Here is a 9905-nt window from a genome sequence, read left to right on the forward strand (position 1 = left end):
TTGCGTGCGAATTGGTTCGTATCGCTGGGTATACAAGTGCTAATTAAACGTCCGTAGCTAAAATTCAGATATGGAAATGGCTGTTTGCTTTCTGACATGCACTTTTAACCATTTCAGACACAAATAATAGAACTGATGCTATGATGTATAATATGATGAGAAAATTAAAGTACAATCCTTTGACCTTGGATGCATGTACATCTATTTTTTGAGAAAAACTAAATAAGGAACCTTTAAAATGGCATAAAAGGGGCACTAATACGTACCTCTTTTTATGGCCTTTTCTGACTTCACTGAATTCACTTTTGCAATTGCCATAATTACGAGTTTCCTACTTGTAAACAGATCACGTCAAACTCACAATTACAACTTGGAAACTCATAATTTGAAGTAACTTGACAAACTCTGTCAAAACAGCGACAACCACACATTAAAACGTCTACTACGCACCTCTATACATATATGCCATTTTGTATGACTGTTACCTGATTAGATTTGTTCTTTAAAACTGTGCAAGAGCATAAAGAGGTGGTTTAATATAGCGTTTAAGTATTTTGCTGTGGTATTATGGTATTTTTCCTACGTTCAATTTTGATGTTATGAGCATTGCTATTGTAACGTTTCTGAAGATCTGCCCCGCTCTGAAAATAATCTTCTGGTAATTATTATAATTTTGACATGACACAGCATGACACTAACCTTTGCATTTGACTCCTGAATGCTGCTTATGTCATTTTGACATTTTCACTAAGATGTCAGGCTTCAATTTCAGTGCGGTAAATAATTTATAATTTAGTTTTGCTGGCTTAAACAGCAGTGATACTGGAGATTATACTGATGAAATAGATTAAATAGTATCAAAGGCTTTGGTGCACTCATTACTATGAATGGGAGAATGTGCAACATGAAATAAGTCTTGCGTTCTAAATAAAATGGCCAGTCGGCAACTGGTCATCGTGTCACTGCTCAGTGTGCTGAGACAGTCAGTGCATGAGACATGCTCTTAGAACTGCACAGGCGCATTGACTGGACCAACCTAAACGTAAGCTTTTTTATTATCCGAGTTTGGTTCATGACAGATTTTGTTAATGATTTGAAATATTTTATTTAAATGTTAGTGAGACAAGTAGTTTTGTGAGATTTCAGGATTTCCCCATTTAAATCTGGTCTTGGATGCCCTCATTAGCTGCCCGGAGGTATTGCAAATATGACCACAGAGTGAACTTACTTTCATTGTGATGGTCATGTGATCTTAACATGCCACTTGGTCTTGTGCCAGTGCACAGTGTAAAACTGATTTTTGTGTGATTTTAATCACTTTATTTCATAATCCTATTAATTGAAATTGTGTAAATTGTACTCTGGTACAATCGGGGCTCGTATTGTTTTTTTCAGGCGTTTTTCGGGGCTCATGTATTGTTTTTTTTTTTTCAGGTGTTGTCAGACCAAGGTCTCCAGTTGTGCCCAATTCTCCACTCTCTCTCCACACAGGTAACACAGCCGGCGTGCACACCAGTCCTTTATATGCTAGTTTAATTAGATGCCTGTAAATAAAAGACTGTAATGACTCCCATCCATCTCGTTGGGACCACAGAGACATGGCTATCAGTGTTAGTTAACCCCTGCTCGGCTGGGGCGGATAGGGGCCACACATCCATAATCACAGAGCCTGACACTTGTGGTACACCGCCCGTTTGATTAATAATCGCAAACATGCCTGACCCACAATGCATTTCCCCAGCTGCTAGGAGAGGACAGCTAATACAAATTGCTTACGTCCACTTATTTATCCAGCTGTTCAAATCCAGCAATTACCTCACTTTGGCAAACCTAATGCAGTTTTGGGTGCAAGTCTCAATTAGGGCTATTAGAATGTTAAATTTGTCCTTGCTTCAGGAAGCCCTGAAAGCGTCATAGAAAGAAGGAAAAACAATGCTATATGCATAGAATACAGTATAAAATATAAATAGCTACAAATAAGTATATATAATATATACAAATAAAATAATATAATTTGCATATATATATATATATATATATATATATATATATATATATATATATATAGATGTAGTATATTGTTTTTTTGTGTGTGTTTCTTTGTCCTATTCAGCCTTATTTAAAGGCCATAATAAAAAAAAGTCTAATGTAAAAAAAAAAAAGAGTCTCCAAGCAAAAGAGACAATGCGTTAGAATTTGTTTAGACTTCTCATCTCTCATGTGATCTGACGGTACTTTAAATGGTAATATATTGTCTGTGTTATAGCTGCTGGATGAAGACCGAATGCTTATTATATCTGAGACAGAGAAGCTGTCAACCGCATGTCAACAGCTTCAGGTCTGTGCCAAGACTCCGGTTCAGGGGAAGAGCGCCATCTTTCAGAAGGTAATGCAATATAACCGCAGGCCTGAGCTTGTGAATCAGAGCAGATGAGACATAAACAGGGATTTTGTTTGTTGAACTTGACAATTTAATCAAATAGTTAACTTTAATTTATAAATTAGAATTGGATGATTCAAATTAGATAGATTCATCTTGATATAGGTTTTTAAAGAGAACGAGATAGACACGGGTCACTGCCACACATGATTAGATAATAAATCTGTTTCCCTTTGCAAGAAGACCCTGACCTTACTCTATCGTGACTCCATTTAACCTGATAAAATGGCATGCTGTCTAGGGTCATTCTTCTGTTTTGATAAAGCAAAGGTCACAGCCAAAGGCGGGTTTAAATAGGTTTATAGAGGCTATGTTTGTGTCATGCTGTGGAACCAAGAAAACGATCTCCGGAAAACAAGCTCAATCAGAATCTCCCAGCATGCCTCGCCCTTGCATGGTTTCCAAGCATTTTATTTAGAAAAAAAAACAACTATGTGTGAATCAGTCTGTTCCACAAATCACCTGTCAGATATGTATAGATTTTTGTCACAGCATGAGCCCAAACAAGCAGCCATGTTATACTTGTTATTTTTTATTTATTTTGCGTAGTTTGGTCGGCTAATGATGCATCTGTCTCTCGCATTGTTCAGGTCGACTCATCCATACAGAATACCAAAGGCATCTTGACCGTAGTGGTTTACTTACTGCCGATCTGTAATAAGCTCATCAGAAAGGTTGGTAGCAACATGAAAATTTGGGATTCATTTTTTTTTTAAATGTATTGGTATAAATTATTATATAGAGCTAGTAAGTCCCGCCCATCTGTAAATCTCCAAGTGGACCTCTAGGTTGAAAAAGCGTCAATGCAAGTGAATGAGAGAAAATAATTATTTTCTGACCCCTTTTGAATTGTGCCATGAATGTGAACATATGTTGTCCGTGAATTTTTTATATAATTTCTCATGTAACGAGTTTGACCGTATATTGTATGATTCTTTGGCTAGCAGTTGTGGAATAGACATAACGAGAAAGACTACACGTCGCATATGTGACGTCACTGCATAACACATTTTCCCTCCACAAATCACGGTGCGTTAATCTAAGGAATTAGATCGAGATACCTGTGTGTTTTGTACGGTGAAGTGCACCAAAGACATAGGCATTTTAGCGGGATCCGTGTGCTAGTGGTGGTGACGTATATCAAAACGCGTCGAAAGCAGCGAAGAGTTGTAGTCCACAAAGTGCTCTCACACAAAGTCTAACCGTATGAAAATCCTACCTGCTAAATTGTAGCATTTTTTACACGAAAAATTATATAAAAAATTCACAGACAACATATGTTCACATTCATTTCAAATTTCAAACGGGATTAGAAAATAATTATTTTCTCTCATTCACTTGCATTGACAATTTTTCAACCTAGAGGTCCAGCAGGGTTAGCGGAAGGGGCGGGACTTACCAGCTCTATATTTAAGTATGTTTACTCATTTATGTATATTTTTATATTTATATTACCTATGATGTCATCAAATAAAAACTTTTTTTTTAATATATGGTATGCTTAACACTAGAAGTGCCAGAATTCCAAAACTACTAGAACGGCCACGAACGGTCATTTTGACCGTTAGATTCAAAACAGTGTTTATTTCATTGACGAATAATTTTCATAATTTTATTTTCGTCAACCACATTTTTTCAAAGACGAAAACGAGACGATAACTAAATAAAAACTAGGTTTGAATGACAAAAACTATGACGAAAATGTTAGTGACGATATGCGAAGCGGTCAATAGGCTAATAATAATAATAGGACTAGCAGAACTAGTGAACCGCCCATGCAGCAACAGCGCAGGACAGGGCAGCAGAGCTCACCAAGATCATCCGACATGAATGGATCATCTGGATCCGCCGTGTCTGATGACAGCAGCCGTCTCTTTTTCCTTGATGTGGACTCTGACTCTGAATCACTCTCTAATGATATATAGCCTATAGATAACGTAAGTATTATAGATAACTGTAGTCTGGTTTTATTTGCTTATTTCTGATCAACAACTAATGTAGAAATTATTATATAGCAAACACCGCTACAGAGGTGACCGGACGGACCTTTCTGTTGACAGTTGAGAGAGAACAAGATCAACTGCGGGATATTTAACAAAAAAATATTGCGAAATTCAGTGCGGTCAATATGACCGTCTATGGCCGAAATAGGTAAATATGTTCATTTTTTTTTTGTTTTGCCTTACGTTTATGTAACTTAATTTATATGAAAAGCATTTTAAATGAAAATACAGACAATTTTAGGAAAAGTCAGGTACCAACAGGATTTTATTATTTTTTTCAACAAAGTTATTGTAGATATATAATTCAAAACGGTCAAAATGACCGTTGTGGCCGTTCTAGTGTTAAATTCACTTGTAGCTATTTACACTTCTTTTGACATCTTTTTAAAAAATGTGTATGATCAAATCCTAGCATGTTTGTGTTTAACTTTACCTTCCACCTTATAATTCCAGTGTCAATCCGAATGCAGTTGTCTGTCTTCTCCTCAGCACTGGAGGGAGAAGCAGCTGAGCACGCCTGTCAGCGAGGAAACTCTGAACGGCAAAGGCTCCAACGGCTTTGGTGTCAAATCCCTGGAGCAGCACATGGCCAATCTAACATTCCTGGAGAGCAAATAGATCTGAAAACCTAAGGCGATCCTGCCTGTCCTCCCATATGCAGTGCATGGTAATGCACTCGCTCACAACGTGCCATTCTTTGTGATTCTGCTCATTCGCTTTGTGGTGTACGATGGTGTTAGCGTTTCCAGGCTCATTCCAGATACCAAAAGATATGGAAGAAAAACCCTTCATTGCATGTGTTGAAGTCATTATGCGACTGTTTCAAGTGTAATGGCTGGTAAATAAGCTACGGTTTTAACCGAAACAATATTCAACGGCGTTTCTCGCGATTAGCCAACATTGAGGTGTACATTATAAAAAGTTTTGATGCAAAAAAAAAACAGCACATTGTATTTAACATAACTGCCTCATGTTCAAGTTGATGCCAAATATATCTAGTTTTAATCATCTTCCTACACTGGTCTACTCAAGTGTAAAACACAACTTCAGTGACTTTGGATATTACTATGAGACATTAGCATCTTGGTGTTCTGGTTGAGAGTTTACAGCAAGGGAAGTTACTTTCCAAAGAGGCATTACTGAAGGATGTTAAAGCAAAATACCATTTCCACTTTTAGAGACAAGTTCATCCTAAAATTATTTTTTGTCACCCTCATGTCGTGTATGACTTTTATTCTGTCAAACACAAAAAAAGATATACGCCGGTCGGCCAAAAAAAAAAAAGTCACTGTTTGGATTTAATAGGCAAATAAATTTTCATTTCTTAAACAACCATGTAGGAAGACGCATCATGGCCATATTCCAGGAAGACAACGTCAAGATTCATCAGGCTCAAATAGTAAAGAATGGTTAGGAGGGAGTGTGAAGAATCATTTTCACACATGAATCGGCACCTCCAAGTCCAAATTAAATTCATTGAAAGTCGTGTGCTCTTTATGGAAATAAATGTTGTGACTTGAGATGTCTAGACTCAGAGGTGCCGATTCATGTGTGAAAATGATTCCTCACACTCCCTCCTAACCATACTTTCACAGTTTAAGCCTGATGAATCTTGACATTGTCTTCCTGGAATATGGCCTATATGCATCTTCCAACATGGTTGTTTAAGAAATGAAAAGCTACACACTCCATCAGTTAGGGTTAGAAGAACTCTTGCCAAACATATTATGCTAGAAACATAATAATCACAATAATGATCCAATCATACACTTGTAGCATTTGCCTATTTAAATCCAAACATTTTGGCTGGGGATTGTATTTTGAAGTTCCAAAAAAATGTTTTTATCCATATAATGAAAGTCATTGTATGAACAAAAACAGTTAAAACACATTTTAAAAATATCCTTTTATGTTCCACAGAAGACCGTAAAGGTTTGGAATGACACGAGGGTGAGTAAATGATGACAGTGTTTTCATTTTCGGCTGAACTGACCCTTTAAGTGTACTTCCTTGTAATAGTATTGACTGCCTTGTAGGTCACTGTGATTTCTATTTTTACTTCAGTCCTAACAATGTAAGTCAAGCTTTGGTACATTAACCTTAAAGGTTATAGTGAAGAAGGTATATAAATCAATAGTTTAACTTTAGGCTGTCGTGTACTGGAGAGCAACTTTTTAGCGTGGCACAGATTAAAAGGCTCTTCAGAATTGGGTTTCCACTCACACACCAATTGTAGTTGAAAATGTTCCTCTGATTTATACTGCAGTCAATCAAACCCTAAGCTTTAGAGATGATTGTGCAGCTATGACCTCAAGTTGTATTAGTGTTGGACCATTGAATGATTGTTAAATCAGAAAAAATCTAAATATACGTTATTTTTCTTAAAATATTAATGACTGAGTGATTTATTTTTGCCCAAAGCATGAAATCTGTGGTTTTACACATTTCGTACTCCGTTTTAGACTAAGGTCATCAATTTATCTATGAAGTATTTAATCTCCCCCATTAAAGGAGTCGTTCGCTTTAAAAAAAACAAAAAACTTTTGCTGATAATTTATTCACCCCCATGTCATCCAAGATGTCCACGTCTTTCTTTCTTCGGTCGAAAAGAAATTAAGGTTTTTGATGAAAACATTCCAGAAGTTTCTCCTTATAATGGACTTCATTGGGAACCAAACGTTTCAAGGTCCAAATGAGCGTTTCAGTGCAGTTTCAAAGGGCTTTAAACGACACCAGACGATGAATAAGGGTCTCAGATTTGTTAATTTTGATGAACGAGTTCGAACAGGAGAGTCACGAATGTGCATCACAGAACAGAGCAAGGCGAGCATTTGTGCTTATAAAACTTAAACTTTTTTCGTTTTTTTAAATGACCCATCGTTTCGCTAGATAAAACCCTTATTCATCGTCTGCTGTCGCTCAAAGCCCTTTGAAGCATCATTGAAACTCTCATTTGGACCTTGAACCGTTTGGTTCCCAATGAAGTCAATTATATGGAGAAAATCCTGGAATTTTATTTATAAATCCTGGAAAAACCTTAATTTCTTTTTGACTGAAGAAAGAAAGACATGGACATCTTGGATGACATGGGGGTGAGTAAATTATCAGCAAAAGTTTTTTTTTTAAAGTGAACTACTCCTTTAACATTTATATAAGTGGTGTTGGGTACATGTTCAGCTATTGACTCAATCCTATTGTAAATACATGAAAGTACACACTACTGATCACAAGATTCAGTAAGTTTTCTCTTATGCTCAATGATACATTTATTTGATAAAATATATTATACAATAATTTATTCCTGTGATGGAATAAATGAATTTTCAGTTACCATTACTCCAGTCTTCATCGTCACATGATCCTTCAGAAATAAGCTGATTTGCTATCAAGAAATATGTATTATTATAAGTGAAAACATTTTGCAATATGTTTGCTGTCGCTTTTGATCAATTTAATGCATCCTTACTGAATACAAATATTACAATAAATTGCAATAAATGAACATATGACAGCCACAGCCAGTTCAATGGGAATCTGCCCAGAAGAGATGGGTTCCTTTATTTAGCATTTGCTCAACTACAATGATCTCCAGCATTGTTATAGCAACCAGACGGAAAATAATGTCTGTGAGGATATGGAATTGTTCCTCCTCAAATGAAACTAGTTCTTAGTGAAACAAACTAAACAACAACCATGAAAATGGCATCTTTGTGCATCTCATGAATAATGGTCCAACAAAATGGAACCCGGTGAAATCCAAGACTGTTCTGGATCCAGTAGAAAGGTCTTCATTCCTTCCAAGTCGTCATTTTCTCAAGATGTCTTTTTGAAATTTAGGTGGCACAAAGCCATGATGCCATAGACGTTCTCACCTGCTTGAAGCAAGTATTCCTCAAAGGAGACTCAGCAGTTTTAAAGAGCAAGTTGATCTCAGCAAGGCTCTTCTTGTTGGTTTCTTTTCACAATAACCTCCTCATATTGTTCTCTGGTCAGAAGACCGTCTGTGATACTCTTACTCTCTTCAAATTTAGGTAATATAACTGCAATGTATCCTTCTGTGGAAGGCTGTGCCAAAAACAATGAAAGCACAAGTCACACATGTGGTCTAAGGTTTGAAAAAAGGAGATTTTTCTTTTTTAAAAGATGTACTATGAGTTATGATGTATATACTCACCCTTTCCAATAACAGATCCGGCTTGTTCATAATGGCTTCATTCACTTCTAGGAGACGTCCTCTGATACAGCTGTGAAAATATAGTTTGAGTTGAGATCATTTTATGATTATAGAAACTGAATGTGATATATATCCAGAGGTGCTCTTTATAACCGACCTGTATATGGTGTATTCCTGTTCATCTGTACACGTTATTCTACACAGTGGTGCAAACTCTGTCAGGAACTGACCACCCTGCAGAATAAATTTTACATATTAATGATCAGGAAAAGAGTCAATTAAAATATATTAAAAAATTACTCACAATTATCATTAAATTCAAAAGGTACCCACTCGCTTTGACTTTCCAGACACCTTGTTCTTCAGACGGCTGCATCCATCACTGATCTGGTAGTTTATGTTTTTAATCTTTCGTCCATTCTGAAGGATAGGATGAGACTCTGCAAGTGTGATGACGCATATTCTGATGAGAAGAAAATGTGAATTTAGAGATAATGGACACGTATAGCCCTGTGGACTTAAAAATAAAGTGGACATGTCATGTATGCATCATGAACATTTCCAACATGGTGTAATTTCTTTAAAAAAGAATAATAAACATGGTTGATTTTTATAGATTAAAACTGAAAGACTGAATCTGGGATTTATACAGATTTGAATATATACATAAAACGTAATTGTTACGAGCTTTGATATTCATATAACAAAAATAACCATGTAAAAGTATAAATAGTTGAAGAAACACTAACAAAACTTCACAGTAAAGAGGGAATAAATATAGACTATTTAATATCTACCTACCTGTTGGAGTGCTGTAGAATGCAGTGATCCTCACATACTTTTCCCTTCAGATCTACGTCAGCATTTACACCAACACAGTAATTAATCAACATGTTTAACATGCAGAGTATATATTTAAAGAAAATCACGCTTCAAATGCTAATATGAACTTGCTAATATTGACAGAACAGCATTGACAATACTGATACAGCACAACAATACAGTAAGTTACCTGTTCTATACCAGCGTGTGAAATATCGCTCGATTACTGATGGGGCTTTCTTTTCACTGTCTTCCATGTCAATATCCGTCGCTTAAAACAGAGATTATTTCAAAAAGAAAGAAAAAACTTTAGAGAGGTAACGTTAGACAGTTTGGTCAGATACAAACAGAGACGCTTGAAGCCGGACGTTAAATTAAGCTACACAAAAAAAAAAACGTCCGACTTCCGCTCTGAATTTACATCCGGTTACGATAAATTTGTGGTGTCTGCGGTAATTTTGCATCA

The 9905-nt window shown here is 36.2% G+C and overlaps 2 protein-coding genes across 5 annotated transcripts in view; one reads left to right on the forward strand and one right to left on the reverse strand.

Moving 5' to 3' along the window:
• The window catches only part of ctnnal1 (catenin alpha like 1), a 94568-nt gene extending 89131 nt beyond the window's left edge, over positions 1-5437 (forward strand). For 3 of the 4 annotated variants that reach the window (XM_089123263.1, XM_039681211.2, XM_039681212.2), the window contains exons 16-19: positions 1435-1491; positions 2267-2386; positions 3031-3114; positions 4897-5437. In XM_089123263.1, coding sequence (XP_088979389.1) covers positions 1435-1491; positions 2267-2386; positions 3031-3114; positions 4897-5061 — 426 coding nt within the window. In that variant the 3' untranslated portion in view covers positions 5062-5437. The remainder of the gene's footprint in view (positions 1-1434; positions 1492-2266; positions 2387-3030; positions 3115-4896) is intronic. The other variant, XM_039681213.2, reaches the window with a different exon arrangement.
• A 2827-nt stretch (positions 5438-8264) lies between these two features.
• Positions 8265-9824, reverse strand: abitram (actin binding transcription modulator). Its single transcript, XM_039680873.2, has 6 exons — positions 9630-9824; positions 9419-9470; positions 8951-9080; positions 8775-8851; positions 8618-8687; positions 8265-8508 (listed from the first exon to the last, which is right to left on the reverse strand). The coding sequence occupies exons 1-6, from the start codon at positions 9694-9696 to the stop codon at positions 8374-8376; spliced, it is 531 nt and encodes a 176-aa protein (XP_039536807.1). The 5' UTR covers positions 9697-9824; the 3' UTR covers positions 8265-8373.
• Positions 9825-9905: the final 81 nt, after the last annotated feature.

This window comes from Pimephales promelas, chromosome 18, assembly GCF_988280905.1.
Source record: "Pimephales promelas chromosome 18, fPimPro1.hap1.1, whole genome shotgun sequence".
NCBI classification, from domain to species: domain Eukaryota; kingdom Metazoa; phylum Chordata; class Actinopteri; order Cypriniformes; family Leuciscidae; genus Pimephales; species Pimephales promelas.

Bases quoted from the DNA above. Each gene is read 5' to 3' on its own strand.
- abitram (XM_039680873.2), bottom strand. From the start codon at position 9,696: ATGGAAGACAGTGAAAAGAAAGCCCCATCAGTAATCGAGCGATATTTC. The intron at 9,081-9,418 runs GTAGGTAGATAT...TCTTCTCATCAG, and splicing joins ATTCTACAGCACTCCAACAG to AATATGCGTCATCACACTTG. The intron at 8,688-8,774 runs GTCGGTTATAAA...ATATTTTCACAG, and splicing joins CAGGAATACACCATATACAG to CTGTATCAGAGGACGTCTCC.